At 38.6% G+C, this 18,828-nt stretch overlaps 1 protein-coding gene across 1 annotated transcript in view; it reads right to left on the bottom strand.

Annotated features, from left to right (window-relative positions):
• LOC122813860 (zinc finger protein 550-like) overlaps positions 1-18,828 on the bottom strand; it is a 145,907-nt gene that overhangs the window by 8,600 nt on the left and 118,479 nt on the right. The window contains exon 5 of the mRNA XM_044086399.1: positions 10,226-10,348. Coding sequence (XP_043942334.1) covers positions 10,226-10,348 — 123 coding nt within the window. The remainder of the gene's footprint in view (positions 1-10,225; positions 10,349-18,828) is intronic.

The following is an 18,828-nucleotide window of genomic DNA, read 5'->3' as shown; positions in this document are numbered from 1 at the left end:
AGCAATAATCTGGAAATACTGAGAAAATCTGGACTGCTGACATGAAAGGTAAGTGAAAACTATCTATTCCAGATTGTAGCCCCAAACATCTCCCTCCAGCGCCCAGAACTGCCCTCACTAAGGGCAAAAACACACACATCCATGGGACCCCGGATGGTGTCCGGCTGTGTGCTTTCATGAACTCAATGAGGAACAAAACCCACAGTTAGACAGCTGTTTAATCTTAGCCTCACCTCAGCTCAGACCCTGAAACAACGCCCATTTAGCTGACAAGCCTTATCTGCAAAGCCATGGAGAGGATCATAATGGAAATAACGGACTGCACTTTCTGACAGTGCTCTCCAAGTTCTTTATGGCTTTCAAAGTGCCCATAGTCGGAAAACACATCATCTGATTACAGATATCCTCCAGAAGGGCCAGAAATGGATATAACTGAAGCTGCCGCCACCTGTGCCAGAGCCATGGCCAATGCATCATACAACCCTTACTTGAAAAGGCTTGGGAACCTAGCTGCCATATAGGTGGCAATCCACTGCATTCACTGAAGTCATCAAGATCATCAAATCAGGTGGGACCCAGGTTAGCCTTAGCCTGACACACCTAAGCAAAGTAGAGTAGAAAAACCTTCTCCATCACCCAATTCGATCATGAAGGGGATCACTATCTCATCAAGGAGGTCATCCCCTGTACTCTCATCACTTTAGACCCCTATGAGATTATACAATGCCTGCCGTAACGTATAATGTACCAGACCAGACACCTGCTGCAGATTCCCCCCAAAAAAAGTTCCCAAATAAAGGGGAGTCCCTAAAAATATGCCGCCAAGCCCACTGGAAAGAACCCCTCCCTCTATTCAGTCTCATAAAGCTTGCTCAGAGGTGACCTGTGCCTGATATATAAGGCCATGTCAAACCCAGATTTGATGAATATGCTTCACCACCTCAAATCTAGAAGATCAGAACCACAAGGCGGGAGACTTAAACCATCACCAGCTTCTCTTAAAATGTGGACAAAACCTCGGGCATGGAGGCTGCTGGCCTTGTTCAAGTGAAGAAGAGGAAATTTGACCAATGGGTGGAGATACCCCCCAGGGATAGGATTACTCACACTGCTTGACACAGAGGCACAGCAAATGATAGGCATAGTTTTTATTCAAAAAGGAAAAGCCAGCAAAACAATTGGTTATAAAAAAATAAATAAATAAATAAATAACCAGTAGTACATGGAGCAAATAAAGCTGCTTGCACTACAAAGAAATATGAATGGGTGTCAGATCATAACCTTGAACTATGTGTTTTTGACATGGATGACAAGATTTTCCTCCCGAGTAACTTTTATGGTATCCATGTCTCGAACACATAATAAAAAGCAAATGCAGCCACTGCAGATCGTAAACCAAGTAAATCCAAAAACCAAAATGATCAAGACAGCCAAACAATTCCAACTGTAGATTTTATTGCAAAACCATTTAAAATATTACCACTTTTGTCTAACTTATTGTAGACCTTTAGAAATAAATAAAAAGACCTAAAAAGGCTGCAACATCATCAGAACAACAGTCCCTTTTTATATCAAACAGGAAGTATGTAACAAACAGGAAGTATGTAACGATGCATCAAAAAAGACTGCCAGAATTCTTAAAGTGACCTGCGCAATTTAAAAGTAGCTTGTGCTGTTTAAAAATAGTGAAACTTTATAAAAATGAAAACCACTGTCAACAACTCAAGCAAAAAAATATTAAAAGACCCACTTTGAAAGTAAAAATAGTATTCCACCAATGAATACTCTAAGTAAATAGGGTGCAAAAAAAAAAAATTTAAAATATGCAGTCAAAACTCAAAGTTTAGATATCTTATATTTTAGTTCACTAGTAATGTATGCTTGGTCATTTAAACCTGGCATACTAGCAGCATCCAAACGTAACTGCCAACATAATTCTTTGTACAATAATAAATTCTGCCAATTGTCTTTGCTGTTTTCATCTGTAATCCTTTCAAGAATGGAAAATCTAATACAGAAAAATGTTCACAGTTTATTGCATGCCTTGCTAGGACACTGTCTCTTTTTTTTTAATGCTATACAAATGCTGATAAATATGTTTATTAAGTGAATTGTTGGTCCTGCCTGTGTAAAAGGCTGTGCATGACTGACACCACAAGGTAAGCAACTTTAGATGTATAGCAAAAATATCTGCCGCAGTAAGCCATCTTCTGACAGTGTCCCACAGTATACCACTGTAGTTAATTTCTATACAAGTACATTGTTTGCACTGGCCGCATTTCAATGTCTCAAAACTTAAAGTACATGATTTTTTATCTGGTCTCTCTAGAACGGTCTTGAAGTTTGGATGGTTCTTATAGGTACAAAAGGGCATACCATTGAAGTGACCTTTGAAGTCACTTTCATTCGGTACTAGTGGCCAGTTTTTTAATATAATATTCCTGATGTCTGCTGCATCCAATGAGTAATGAATGATGAGATTCTAATTACTTATTCCTTTGTTCACCTCTGTTGGTTCCATCGGTGCATAAATCATGATGTATAATTGGAGTGTACTTCTTAGTTCTCTTGGCCCAGGTTTCTTTGATCTTCTCAACCAACTCTACAGGGTATCCCTGATCTACAAACATGTGTTTTAATAACTCAAACTGTCTGGAGCACTCATCATTGTTTGATGTTACCCTAGAAATTCATGCAACTTGACTTTTTAGAACACTTTTCTTTTGGTGAAAAGGATGGCAACTCCTGAAATGCAGAAATGAATTACAGTGTGTGGGTTTCAGATATATAGATGTATCTAACGTGCCATCACTATTCTTCACAAGTTCAACATCCAAAACGTGTATCTTATGCTGTTCCCCCCTGGGATGAAAATCTAAGAAAATCTGTTGATTTCTCCAGTTCTGTTATGAACACCTCTAGTTGGTGTGGGGTACCTGACCAAATAAAAAAGATGTCACCCCAAAAAGCGGCAATAGCTCTTACAGTGCTGAAAATAGTCCAATTTAAATACAATGTCTTTTTTCCATTTTAATAAAACCACGTTAGCAAAGGTTGGGGCACAAGCCGCACCCATTGCCACCCCAGAGCTCTGTTTAAAATATTCTCCATCAAAAAAACAGGAAATTGTTGGTCAGGACCGTTTCCATAAAATCCATAGAATCAAAAAATAATTTCACTGACCCATGATAAACCAAATTTGTGCGAAATCACTGCGAATACATTTTTGACATCCAAGATGACCAATAGGTAATGTTCTCCACTGTGTTAAGTTTCTTAGTTTATTGACAAAATCCCACGAGTCCCTCAAGACATGTGGGAAGTCTTTAAAGAGACATTTCCATTTGGTATCCAGAAATTTTGCAAAAGGCTCTGTGACTGACCTACTTGCTGCTATTGGTGGATCCAAGACATTCAAATGTATTTTTGGGATACCAAATATTTTGGGAATAATCGGAAAGGACACCTTAAGAAAGTTGTACAAGTCCACAGAGATGTCCTCAAACAATAATAGTTCTTCCAACCAAGTCAATTGAACCATACGCAGTATGAATCTCATTCAGAGAAACTGGTTGGTATACACTGATATCCAGCAATAAACTAGTCATTCATTCTACTGGTATAGTCAATTAAATCCATAATAACCAGACATCCCTGTTTAGCTGGTTTCATACACTGGATGTTGTTGTTAGTGAGGTTTTCAAGTAGCTGTTTTTCAATGCGTGCAACGTTGTAAAACATGTTGTCTTTTTGTTGCCAAAAATTTTCTAATCTCGATCTCCCAAACCTTTTCAAATGCATTAATAACTGGATGAAGGGGGGGGGGGGGTTGTATGTGCTTTTCTGCTTCAAGCTGTCCGTCAAATTTTCATTTTTCATATTGTCCCCATTAGAACTGTTAAATACACTTTTCTTGTAAATAATTTCAAGTCAATTAAAGTCTGTTCTGCACTTGCATGACCAGCAGGAATAAAAGTGAAGTATTTTCAAAATAAACCATGATGTTCAGGTTGCACTGAAATGTCCGTATAATTGTAGATGTTAAAATTCTAGAAATTTGTAACAGGCACTGTACCAGAGGATGCAGAGATCACATCACAATTCGCCAGTTGTTGAATCTGGTGGAATTTGTGTTTCTCTTGGACCAGTGTGTGTTCTGTTCTCCCCCCTCTGGAACTGATGTGTGTTCAGTATTTGTTGGCTATTCTGGCAGATTGTCTCAGGGGTTGTTGTTCTAAAGGGGCCTCTCTGTTTTCATGGACACTCTCATAATGAAATTCAGTAGTTTCAGTCACCACCTCTTCAGTGGATGAATATGCTTTTTTGAGAGACTTGGGTTTCGGATATGCACATTTGGTGTTGTATTCAAGATTATGTCTCTCTAGTTTCTTGTCCTTTCTTCACTTGACTGGCAACATGCTTGTAGTAACTTGTTTAAACATATTACTGAAGGAATGCTTGTACTGCCCAAAATCTAAATCCCACAAAAATAGAGGAGACTAATTTCAAAACTTCCTCTTTTTAAAACTGTAATTTTTTTGAGGGTCTATATTTAAAAAAGGAAAGTTTTAAATAACGAAAACTCACATGAGCGAAAATGCAGGACACTGAAAGGGTTTTTTGGGATCGCAGTACAGTGATGATTAGAATATTTGCCCTTTCCTCACTGTAGTGCGATCTTGGAGTTGGAATATATAGTTAGCGGGGGCGGCCCCAACAATAAGGAGTTCGAGCTCTTGTACTTTCGCTCATGTGAGCGTTCATTATTTAAAACTTTAGTTTTATTAATATAGACCCTTTTTTGTTCATATTCTTTAATAGGCGAGTGAGTTCAAGACCGATACGGTCAAATAAATCTAAAAGTTCCATGAGAAATGCGGAATTTTCTTCTGTCCCCTGTGGGAACTTTCATATCCGAAGCCCCCTTTGGTACATTTTGTCTATGTACACTTTCACATAGAAAATAATTGTCTATTTGTAATTATTTGAATTTAAATAAAGTACTGTCCAAAAGCTTAATCTGCTGGTCTAATGACAAATACTGTCCACCCGGTCTTCTAATGGGACCAAAATCAGAGAAATTAAAAGAATCTATCCATTTTAAAACATTTGCAGTTTCAGAAAAATCAGTTAGTCCAAGTCCAAATGCACTGTTACCCAAAAGGGAAATAAATTGTTAGTTTACCTATTGATCCATCACTGGAATTCTCTAAGCAGCAGGTAATTGTGTAGAACACATCAATTTGTCCGTCCTTGACTGTGAAACAACTTAACTAAGCTGTTGGATCAACAAAGTCATATTACCCATCCAAGATGTGAAATCCATTCCTGGAGAAATGTTCATAAACAAGTCTTCGGAATCCATAGCTGACATGGTGGCTGCTCCTCAAAATCCCAAAATAAACCAAACAGCAAAAGCAGAAAGAATTTCAGAAAGAAATAAAAAGACCAACTTACTATTGCACAAAGAAGTAAGTTGGCACAAAGAAGTATGTTGGCAGTTACGTTTGGATGTCACTAGTGTACTAGTGAACTGAAATATAAGGCTTCTAAACTTTGAGTTTTGACTGCATAATTAATTTTAAAGTTATTTTTTCTGTACCCTATTTACTTAGAATATTTTGTGCGGAATGCTATTTTTATTTTCAAAGTGGATCTTTTAATATTTTCTTGCTTGACTTGTTGACAGTGGTTTTCATTTGTACAAAGTTTCACTACTGTTTTTAAACAGCACAGGCTACTTTTAAATTGCACAGATCAGGTTAAGAATTTTGGTGGTCTTTTTTGATACATTGTTACATACTTCTGTTTGATATGAAAAGGGGCTGTTTTAAATAATGAACACTCACATAAGTGAAAATGCAAGACCTCAAGCTCCTTATTGTGGGGGGCTGCACCCCCCCCCCCCAACTATATATTCCAACTTTGAGATCGCACTACAGTGAGGAAAGGGCAAATATTCCAATCTTCACTGTACTGTGATCCCCAAAAAACCCTTTCAATGTCCTGCATTTTTGCTCATGTGAGTGTTCGTTATTTAAAACTTTCCTTTTTTTAATATAGATCCAGAAAAAATTACAGTTTTAAAAGGGATGGTTTCAAAATTAGTCTCCTTTATTTTGGGGGACTTAAATTTTGGGCAGTACAAGCATTCCTTCAATAATGTGTTTAAATAAGTTACTACAAGCATGTTGTCAGTCAAAAGGAGCCACCAGCTTCTACTCTCTACTTGCTTATTAAACTTTATGGATGGTTTTGGCTACTCATGGGATCATTGTAAGAGTAAGATGTGACATGATGGCACTGGAGATAGATAAATGCATTAATTTACGCAAACTGCATATTGTACTGGGCAAACACTTGTGCGCCTGGACAAATAAGTTCTCTCAACTGCAAACACCTTGTGTATTTTGAAGAACTATGCAAATGTCCCATGTTTGGTATGCACCTCGTCTACGAGTTACCACCACAATCTCCACATATTGCCCAAGTTTTACTTAGGGTCTGCACTTGAAGGAGTGGAAGTGGGTTTAGCTTTACTTTGAGGTTAGGTGGCTGACATGCTGTATGCTAGAAGATCATACACTGCTGCAGTAGTGATCTATAGAACAACATACACTGCTGCAGTAGTGATCTGTAGAACAACATGCACTGCTGCAGTAGTGATCTGTAGAACAACATGCACCGCTGCAGTAGTGATCTGTAGAGCATGCACCGCTGCAGTAGTGATCCACAGAACATGCACCGCTGCAGTAGTGATCCGTAGAACATGCACCGCTGCAGTAGTGATCCGTAGAACATGCACCGCTGCAGTAGTGATCCGTAAAACATGCACTGCTGCAGTAGTGATCCGTAAAACATGCGCTGCTGCAGCAGTGATCTGTAGAACAGCATGCGCTGCTGCAGTAGTGATCTGTAGAACAGCATGCACTGCTGTAGTAGTGATCTGTAGAACAACATGCACTGCTGCAGTAGTGATCTGTAGAACAGCATGCACTGCTGCAGTAGTGATCTGTAGAACAGCATGCACTGCTGCAGTAGTGATCTGTAGAACAGCATGCACTGCTGCAGTAGTGATCTGTAGAATAGCATGCACTGCTGTGGTAGTGATCTGTAGAACAGCATGCACTGCTGCAGTAGTGATCTCTGGAACAGCATGCACTGCTGCGGTAGTGATCTGTAGAACAGCATGCACTGCTGCGGTAGTGATTTGTAGAACAGCATGCACTGCTGTGGTAGTGATCTGTAGAACAGCATGCACTGCTGCAGCACTGATCTGTAGAACAGCATGCACTGCTGCAGTAGTGATCTGTAAAACAGCATGCACTGCTGCAGTAGTGATCTGTAGAACAGCATGCACTGCTGCAATAGGGATCTGCTTTGTTATGTATCATGGCCGGAATGATCTAGTTCAGGGTCATGCACCCAGGGAACAGTCCCATGGCAGGTAGGGACTGCACAGTGAGGGTAACTGCACATGACAACTTATGACTTGGCAGAAATGACAGACATTTTGTATCAAAAAAGCATCACAACTGTTATGATGTCACCAGGTCATCACCAAAGTGGGATGCAGGCATTGATAGCTATGTAATGAGGTAACAAAAAGGAATGCAATAGTTGTTCTGTTTATGGTGTGAAGAAAAGTATGTCTGCTTATGCATAAGACCTGTTTATTAGGTAACTATCTGGGAATGTATATATCCATTTTGAACAAAACTTGATATATTAAATCTTATTTTATGATACATTATTATTGGAAAACAAACAAACATGTTTGAAAATTCCAGCTAAGAAAAGAAATCCAAGACAATCAAATGTTTCTAATTCTGACTGATATTAAGAGATCAGACACAGCTGCAAAACTCCTACATCACTTAAAGTCCACACATAGCAATGTCTGGTTACCATAGCAATGTCTGGTTACCACAGTTACATAAGCTGACAGATTACCATAAGCACAGAAGACAATTCATTGTTTTCCTTGCATAATATATTATTAGACGATTGCATTCTGGTTATGTTCCTAGTCAGGCCTAGCACCATCTACATTTCTAAGTGTGTGTGAAAAACGGGATACTATGGAACCTTATATAGTATGAAGATACGTAATGAAAGTATGGGATACTGAATAACCTTGGCTCACCTGTTGAACTCATGGAATACGCTGGCAAGACCTAAATTTGCACTCAGTGCAACCAGGCCATATTTTAACAGAAAGATGCACATACAATACAAGGTGGGAGACTTTTGGAGGAGGTAGGTAACCTCACACAGACATGAACTATATGCGACATCAGTTAGGGGATTTATTGGAACAACACAGGACATGGATGTTGATGTGGGAGTAGGTAACACCTTCTAGAAAAATACTGTCCACATGTTTCTTACTCTTCAGTAATGCCTTAAAGCACTATTCTTTAACCAAGGTCGTCTTCTGTTCTAGCAGTTTTAAACTGCTTTTAATTTTTACCTCAAATGTTTGACTGACAATGACTGGCTAGATTAGAAGTGACGTATAATGTTTGCAACCAAAATTATGTCAATATGGCTTGTTTTCATTTATATAAATATATGACTTGCCTACGCCATATGTATTAATTTAATAAAGATATTTCTTGTTTAAAAAAATCTTTTGCTATTGTCAAATATTTCTTGTTATATTTCTTCTTGCATTAGTAAGGTAAAATATTACTATAAAAAGACTTTTGTTTCTTTACCAGCCATTACTTTTAGCTTGGCTGGTTACATGCAGTACAAAATCCCACTCCACCAAGAGTCTGCTCTAAAAGGTAAAAAAAAAAAAAAAAACAGCACTTTTGCAAGATACCAGATAAATAATAAAAGTCAACATACACTGTATTCTGTTCCATATCAGATATTTCCTTAGTTCAAAAAAAATCTGGTCTTATTAGGTCAAAGTACACCACAGATGATATCACCCACCTTCTCTGTCCATTAGCTTTGTGCTTCCTCTTTATAATAAACAGCCAACTTGTGCATATCACACCCCCTACTGCAGTACCCGCATCAGAGAATTAGTCACATCCCTAACCACAAATCTTTGAGAACTTCAAACAGTTTTGGATTACATTTCCAGATTCTGCCTCAGCTACTTCTGATTTTACAGCTTGTGCCCATAACCTCTACACCAGCTACACAACCATACTATACAACAATTCAATTTTGATGTCATGCTCCACTTATGATCCAACAGTGGCTGAAATTGCTGTAGTGTCTGTTTGATCAGTTCATTTACCTTCTCCAACAAAAAAATCACAGAAATCTTTCTCCACAAGTTACTAAGCTTCCCCCAAAGTACCCGCCATTTGCTTTGTTCATCCCCTTTTACATTACTTCAGAAGAACTGTGCACTAAAGACCTTTGCCACATCTGATTACTTAAGAATTCAAGGCACTATAACATCTGTGAGATGCCACAAATGCAACCTTGTTCATTTAACCCCGACTTTTACTTCATTAAACTTCAGGCTCCTGTCTTGCTAATATCTGTAAAAAGAATACTTTGAATGCTGACTTAATCCAAGGCACTGGAGATTATGCAAACAGACTGCTGTGCTGTGAATTGTTCCATCTTTGGAGGTTTTATAACAAGTAGTTTTATTAATTGAAAAAAATGTATCAGTTTTTTTTTTTTCATCTTTACATCTTTGCTGTTTTGATGCTAAATTTGTTGTCCAGTCATAGCCTTATTGGAGATAGCCTGGAGGGTAAAAAGTGAATGGTGGATTTGGTGGATGATGGACAGATCTTAACTCCTCCATATTGGGTTCATTCAAGTTATAACCCCATGTGTTTTAAATTCTTTCAAACTATCTAATATTAAAAATAAGAGACCACTCCTCACCTTTACTAAAACTTTGATGATGTAAAGGATATAAAGTCTTGTTCACTGTACACTTGTTTGATGAAAGCCAAATTTCAGTCAAGTGCTATTACTTCAGAAAACAATGTAATGTCCACATTTTTTTCACATACTTCCAAAAATTTTCACTTCAGTGCCACTTCCAATGTGATAAACCTGTTTATCCTTAGAAAATCCTCAGAGACTTACTGGCCTGAATTACCTTTATCTCTTGTTGTGCCAGAGCATTTAATACCTTCACTCTGTTTTATCTTATTTACCTCTTTTCGAAGACAGCATGAACAACACCAATAAACAACTTCAAGCAAAATACAAATTAATTAATGGGTTGATTACTTACAGCGGAAGCTGCCATCGAGATTACACTTCTGTTCTCTGCTAGTTTCCCCGTTTGTGTCATGTTCTAGCACATAACTGCCTTCTTTTACTAGGAGTAATAATTTTTCTGGAGGGATTTTGTATCCTACATAAAAAATAAATATAAATATTGTCAACATTTTGTTTTAACTAGGAAACACAGCAGCTCAAGGTCCATCATCAGTGACAACCCAAAGACAAAAAAAATGACAAAGTGATACAACATATTAACAAAAAACGATATATATATATCTATATATATATATATATATATATATATATATATATATATATATATATATATACAGATATCTCAAAATGTCACAATTTCGAGATTCATAAAATCAAGGCCACAATCTCGAGGTTGTGCAATCTAGAAATTAAGAAATGAAAAAAAAAAAAAAAACCTTTTACAACCAACTTTTTGCAGGGGGGCAAGCCCCACTGCACCCCCCACACCTCCTGAGCTTAAATATACTAACTCTGAGATTGCCCTACAGTGAAGAGAACGGTAATGTTCCCAATCCGCACTGAATAGCAATGTCTATTACCATTCTCGAGACTAAAATATTGAAAGTGGAGTTCATCTAAACTAATCTATAGTGGGTGTTTGGTATTTAAATCTCAAGATACTGAAAGTTGGTTTTTCAGTCTTTTGAGATTTAAAAGTAGACCTATTATATATACACACACACAAAACATATACATTATATATACACACGGACACACACGCACGAACACACACAGGTATATATGTTATCATTGGCTACACTACTGGTGAATAAAAATATCACTGTAAAAAAAATTAATACATATCCCTGACTGCATGTATTTCATAATACATACCATGAGCCCCATCAACATACAGTAAAAATACCTAGAAAAAATAACACATTGACTTGTACATTTCACACTGCTTTCAAATGATTATTTGCTAAGCAAAATAAAATGCAAATATTCACTTAAAAAAAGTGTCTTATGTTTCTAACTTACAGAAGAACCGCCACCCACAGACTCAGAAACATGTTTATTTCATCATGGTTTGGTGTTTCCTACATATTAACACCACTCTGGAACTATTTACACTTTTTAAATATTTTTTATATGTAACCACATGAGGTCTAGCTTCTTGAAGTGATTTTCATTTTTTACTCTTCCTCTAGGTATCCCACAATGCAGTTTGTCTTTAAAACATTACATCACACAGGCTTCTTTCTTCCAAAGGTGGTATTACTACATTGATTTTACATGAATGCACTGCTTTTTCTGTCAATCAGTTTTTAACTAACATTTCTTGCTGTTCAAGGACTACTTGAAACACAACCAGTGATAATGCCATAAAACAGGCTTCTGAAGTGCTTTTTACTGCTCCTTCTTATTTTTATAGTAGCTAATTTGCAGTCTTTTGTGATGCCTGAGTTGTAGTCTTTCAACATCACACCTTCCCTTCACGCTTCACCTTCCCAGCTGTCAAAGTGCTAGGGTAATTTGAGTTATCTGCTGTGACTGACAATTCACAGCAGCAAACTTGACTTATGCACTGTTTCCTTGTTCTAGCCTTTTATTTCCGACAGCGAGACACTTATTTCTGCTGCACCAAAGCCTCCTCCTGTCCTGAAACGTAGATCCATGGTCCATAGCAAATGGAAACTTGGCAAACCTTGCAACTCACATTCTCAGGGCTTCTTGTTAGGCTAAAATAACTAAGAAATTTTAACCAGGCTGTGTAAGCCTAGAACATTATTTTTAATGGACTTTCAGTTTTGCATTCACATGTGTTTCAAATTAGTAATTTAAGATTAAGGTATCACACTTTACTGAAATCACCAGTACTTTACACTATTAAAAATTGTGACGAACATGTCCAAACTATGATTACAAAACTGAGCATTATGCGAAATCAAGCACACTGGTAATATATCCTCTTACTTTAGTATTGCCTGTGCTTGTCCCTTTTGTCACATGACTGTAGGACTTGTCTGAGATTTCTAGAATGTACTTTATTTAACATTTGTTTACTTGAAAAGTCCTACTGGTCCAGAAAGTGCTCATTTTCAGTAAATAAAATTCATAAAATAAATAAAATGCCGATGACTCAAGAATGGCTTAAGTTTTCATCCAATTTAAAAAAAACTTTCATGAATCAGTCACATTAAATGCTCTTACCGTCTTTTAAGAAAGCAGCAAAAAACCTCTTCAGTAGTTTAAAAATTCATTAAGGTACCCAAATTCCAATACTCCCCCAAAATATTGTCTTTCATAAACAGTATTAGGCTGTAAGTGAAAATATAGGAAATACTTTTAATACTTACTAACTACTGTTTATATAATAAACTAATATCAGTTTAAACCAATATTCCTATAAAATGCATCCATCTTTTCCTCCAAAACTGAACTGTAAGAAATCAAATTAGTTAAATTAGAAACATATGCGTAACCCTTTTAGAAACAACCACGTACATAAACCTAAATTTCCATAAAATGCAATACCAACACATACCATAAGAAACACGGACAAGATACTCACAACAGAGTTATGCAGATACCAGCTCACAGCCAAACAATACAAGTAGCAACATTAATAAACCCATTTTATCAATATTTCAAAGAAGAGATTAATCTTATGGTTCAAAACCTTTATAAAAATGTTTAACCATAATTTCTGAATGTGGCCAATTACAAAAATAAATATTACTAACAAACTTTCTTAAAGTGATCTTTCATTTTACAGCTATGAAAAGTCATACCTCAAAGCTCACTCAATGCTGCAATTGTCATTAATACCATTATTGGTACTGAATAAACACACGGGGCATTTCTTTTCATTCCTGATGGCTCCTCTATCAGCCAAATTGTTCCACATTCATGGAAGCTGGTGACGGATGGAAGGCAAGATCCGAAAGGCCCACTCATTCCTGTCTGGTTATCCTCCATGAACTCAGCCACTTGTGGCAAGAGTTCGGTGAAGGGAGTGGGTCATCTTTGCTGGTCCAGCACAGCAGTCGTCTCTTTGCCCGGATTTAGCTCACCCCCTTTCCTGTGGCAGGTCTTCTAAGCTCTGCCATAGTTGCCCTCTGAGAGCAAGTGTAACTTTGTATGTCAAATTCCTATAGGCTCAAAGTGCACCTGTACATGGCGGTGTAGGTTTAACAGGCTCAAGCTCCATTGGGTAAACACCTACTGCTCCCACCAGACGTCACCAATATAAAGGATCAAAGCTGCATCCCTTCATCCAGGATGGATGAAACAGCAGTGATCATTCAACTCCCATCCTCCTCTGCCAGCTACAACATGTCCAAGCCACTATCTGAACTCAGAGCGCTTAAGGCATAGTCACAGTTTTAGTCCTTTACGCCATGGAGTGGCTTTAAATGCATGACACTTTGATGCTGGTACATCACTGAATGCAATAAACTGCACAACACTAAAATGTCTTATAATCTATTGTTGGGAAGATTAGTAAGTGTAACATCTTACAGTCCAAAACTTCTATTACAATTTACTGTAAAAAAGACATACAAATTTGTTGTGTAATGAAATCTGCTAAAAAAATAACTGCCTCTAATCATTGACAAACTTTCCTATATACTAACCTTTCATTTCACATCTAACAAAGTCATGCCTCAAGAATCTGCTTTTATCAACTGGCACTTAATAAATTCAGTTCTAAAGGAATTTTCTGCTGTTCTCATTTAATATTATCATCATTAATGCGTAAATGCAATGCTGCAGACTTTGACTTCCCATAAAATTATTTGGGGACTGGTGAAGACCCAGATAAGATAGAACTAACATAAGCTGAGCTTAGTGGTTCTTCCCAACAACCTATTACAATAAAAACAGCATCTTATAGTTCAAATATCTACCATTATTTCCCATAATAAAAGACATGCAAGCATGGTCATATAATGCAGCCCACTACCAAATAATCATAACTTATATAAAATACAGAAGGTACCTACGTTTTTGAAGGCTGCATTCACCATGAAATGCAAAATTACTCGGCTCTCTTCTGACTGGCATTATAATATAACAATAGGTAACAGAGTGAGTAGAGCTACCATTTAAGAACAAGAGGTTCACCAATGCAGTTCTCAGCTGAGGTGTCCTGTGTGCAGCCACTGCATTCAGTCCCGCTTCTGCATGTTTTTTTTTTTTTTTTTTCAGGTGCCCCAGTTTCTTCCAACCTCCTAAAGATGAATAGGTGAACTGGCTTCTTTAAAATGCCTGTAGGTGTGCATGTACTGTGTGTGAGTGAATGAATGTATGTATTCTGTGACAGAGTTGCACCCTGTTCAGAAGGGGTTTTGATGCACTGTGACCACTGGCTAACATGGATAAGCACAGAATCTGTGCTACTTGCACAGAATTGTTAGGTGTTCAGCTAATCAGTTGCTTAAGCTTCTCAACTGAGAGAAATTCATAGTCATGCAAATTCTGTTTTAAAGTAATTCAGCATCATGAAGACTGTGCAGGATTCCTAACTGCATTTACCTAGAAAAGCACAGATTGTTCTAGCTAAACCAAACCATGACTATGAATTCATGCTAAATATACTACAAGCAAGCTGTAGCCGTTGTCACTGGTACAGTGTAAGAACTACACAAATTTCAGTTAGTCATCTCTTCAGTAAACAAATCGTTAAAGAAACTCAAATCATAATTTGCCATATCTAACACTGACAAAATCAAGTTCACATAAAACTGCAGAAGTAACAATCGTCGTAATGGAACACTTAAAAATGTTGTCATTAAATCTAGTGACCAGCACATAAATTATTCAATTCATAAGGCCATCTCTGATCCAATTTAAAAGCTTCATTACTCTGTTTCAGCTAAGGTGGACTCAAACTGCATCACTTTGTATACAGCATGTAACTTTTAATTTTTACTCTTACTTTCCAAGAGTTACTGGATAATACAAGCAATAGTTGTCTTAGCAATATCTGCCATTACTCTAAATTAAGCCACAAAGTGGGTTCTGTAGCACTGGAAAGCAAGAGATGTTAACTTGGTGGCAGCTTGGCAGCAGCATGTACATTTGCAGACTACTACAACAACCAATTACAGCACACAAACTCATTCATCATCCAGAAAAATGCACTGCACTACAAAATTTATTACTAGTGTGCTGTCCTGCAAGGGACATCTGTTCTAGTAACAAATTCGGTACTTGCATATTACCGCAATCAGATTTTCACCATTGCAAAATTCGTAATGTTACTGACAAAACAGGTTTATTAAGCTGGAAACTGGAGTGTAAGCAAGTAAGTAATAGTGTGGCACACACGGGATGAGGCAAGGAGAGGAATAACTGACAATTTTTCAACTCCTGCCTGCCGTGTCTCACTTTGCCGGAGAACTCCACACTGCTACAGTGCATGACAGATCCTGCCTTCCTGATTACAAGCGCAGGCAAGGGAAGTTAATCTGGAGTATGCCTTCAGAATGTTCACAGCCAGTAGTCAAGTTTAATTTCATTCATCAGAATGGTTTAACTGACAGTTTGACAGGCATTTGTCCCCTTGGGGAAACGTGCAAGTTTTAAGCTTTTACTTCTGTGATGCACTATTTCATGTGTCTGCTGCAGTATCACAGGAAAAGGTAGCAAATAATTTATGACTTGCATCCATTTGGGGTGTGTGTGTGTGTGTGTGTGTGTGTGTGTGTGTGTGTGTGTGTGTGTGTGTGTGTGTGTGTGTGTGTGTGTATCAATTGAAACTTTCCCTTCTTTACTGTTCAAATTTAAAATCCGGTTAGAAAATACTCACCGTTCTGACTGTTATGCTCAAAATACAACAATGGGTGGATATAAGGAATCACATTCTTATCAGCTACAAGTGTTTGTAAAGGTGTCACTAGTTCTCTTGAAATTAAACATGTGTGGAAATATGGCCAGAATGGTTCAGTAAATGTATTACACTGCATAAGAATAAAATTCATGCAGTTAAACCAGCATTAGTTCACGTGTTTTCTTTCATTTTTCTTTCTTAAAAGAAAAGGTGCAGAACAACTTTTAACAGTATGCGAGAATTGAAGCGTGTGTGTGTAATGCACGCCAGACAGGAAGAAGGTATGTTTCATAGTTTCATACTAGGCTATCTGCCCGAGGGCATTTACAAGCCTAGCCCATAGTTTTGTGGCTTACGCCACCCCTTTGGTTTGGGGAACTAAGCCCATTATTTTGCTGTGCCTCTGTCGAGCAGTGACACTGAGGTAATCCCTGGGGTATACTTGCGATCTCCCATCCATTGATCAAGATTTCTCTTGAACAAAGCCAGCGAGGTGCTTTGCCTCACATATACCGGGATTTTGTTCCACAGCATAGGGAGTCTTTGGGTAGTGAATCTATCCCTCCAGCACGTTCTATTAATGGTTGTGTCAAGGTTTAGGTCTCCCGCCCTTGTGGCTCTGATGGATCTAGACTTTTGAGGTGAAGCATGTTCATCAAGTCAGGGTTTGACAGTGCCTTGTATGTCAGGCACAGATCACCCCTGAGCAAGCGGTAGCGACTGAATAGAGTTGAAGTTTTTCAGTCGGGCAGCATAGGACAGATTTTTGAGACCCATAATCCTCTTGGTGAGAAACTTTTGTGGCCTCTCCAGCTGCTGCAAGTGTCGGGTCAGATAAATACCGAATGGGGCATTGTACTCAATCATTGGCCTGATGAGTGATGAATACAGGGAGACTATGACCTCCCTTGATCTAGATGAGAATCCCTTCATAATAAGGTGGGCAATGTAGAAGGTCTTCCTAACTATTTTAGCTACATGGGTGTCGAATGACAGACTGCTGTCAACCTGGGTCCCCAGGTCCCTGATAACCTCTTCTGTGCTTAGTGGATTGCCACCTATATGGTAGCTAGGGGTAACCTTGTTTTTCCCGAAGGGTATGACTATGCATTTTTTGGCATTTAACTTTAGGCCGTGGCTCTGGCACCAGTTTTCCGTATATGTGAGACCCTTCTGAAGGATGTCTGTGTCAGATGTGTTTTCGACTACGGCACCCAGTTTACAGTCGTCTGCAAACTTTGTCAGCCATAATCCTCTTGTGTTTGCTTGTACTTCGGAAAAGTAGATGCCAAACAAGAGTGGGCCCAGGACTGAGCCCTGTGGGACACCACTTGAGACGGGCTTAGAGTCAGACATGGCACCGGCAACTCTGACCCTGTGGATTCTGTCACTCAGCCAGTTTGCAACCCATCTTGTGATGTATGGGTTAACATTTAGGCTGATGAGTTTTTCAACGATACCTGAGTGAGGTATTGTGTCGAAGGCCTTTGCCAGATCGAGGTAGGCTGTGTGGACTGCCTTTCCCTCATCAATGGCCTTGGTGACTGTTTCGAAGAAGTCAACTAAGTTTAAAAGGCATGATCGGCCTTTGACAAAGCCGAACTGGGTTGGATCCAAAGTCTGCAAATTCCCTATGTCTTTATTTATGAGATCCATTATGATCCTCTCCATGGCTTTGCAGATAAGGCTTGTCAAGCTAATGGGCCGGTAATTTCCAGGGTCGGTGGAGGCACCGCCTTTGTGAAGTGGGACCACAGTGGCTGCGCCACTCCTGGAGTGCGTATCCAGAGGAGAGACTATGATTAAACAGCTGTCCTAAATGTGGGTTTAATTCCTCGTTGAGTGCATGCAGCACACAGCCGGGGACACCATCAGGTCCCATGGATGCTGTGTTTTTCCCTTTGAGACAGTTTTAATTTGGGCATTAGAGATGTTTGGGCGGCTGCAATCTGTTGTTATAGATATTTCTCCTTTTGGGGAGGGGAGAAGTTTGCACTGAACCTGTCAGCCAGTATGTTGGCAATATCTGTGGGATCAGTAATCTTCTCATCATTTTGGACTAATTCTGAGCATATCTGGGAGTTTCCTCCCAGGTTTCTAACATAGCTAAAGAAGGCCTTATGGTTGTCTTTAGAGTCTTTAGCTATTTTTCTCTCAAAATTTGCTTTGGATGATTTTATGGTAGCTCTTAGTTTTTTACTTATAGTGATCAAAGGTGTCTTACCTTTCAAGGATTTTGCTCTATCATGTAGTAGCTTCATCCTTTTGTTGTAGAGTTTGTTTATGGCTGGGGTCCACCAGACTGGACGCTTGCCTTTGGTACAAAGAGTCTTTGTTTTGCTTGGGATTGCCTTATCCATGCAGTCCTGCAGGTGCTGGTAGAAGGCATTTGTAAGTGATTCAGCGGCTAGAGTACTGTTTTCCGCCGGCTCGGGGGCCTTAAAGGAGACCACACTAGTCTTTAGAAGTGTAAAGTCGGCTTTCGAGAAGTTCTTTACTGTGGTCTTTATTGTTTCAGGAGGGGGTGGGATGAGGACCTCCAGCGAGATTAGTTTGTGATCTGATCTCACCAGTGAGGGGTATACTTCTGGTGTTGAACATTTTGCTCCCATGTTCGTGATGATGAGATCAAGTATATTTTCTCCTCTTGTGGGGATGGTGACTAGTTGTTCCATGGCATTTGAGTTTATGAATTCCAGGAACTTTTGGGCTAGGGTGTTTGGGCTTGAGTAGTGTTCCCAGTCTATATTTGGGTAATTGAAGTCACCTAGTATGATGGTATTTGGGGATACATT

The sequence above is a fragment of the Protopterus annectens genome, chromosome 10.part0 (genome assembly GCF_019279795.1).
Source record: "Protopterus annectens isolate FY-2018-M chromosome 10.part0, PAN1.0, whole genome shotgun sequence".
Taxonomy (NCBI): Eukaryota; Metazoa; Chordata; order Ceratodontiformes; family Protopteridae; genus Protopterus; species Protopterus annectens.
Note: the sequence above shows the minus strand (reverse complement) of the source record. Positions and strands in the feature narration are given on the sequence as shown.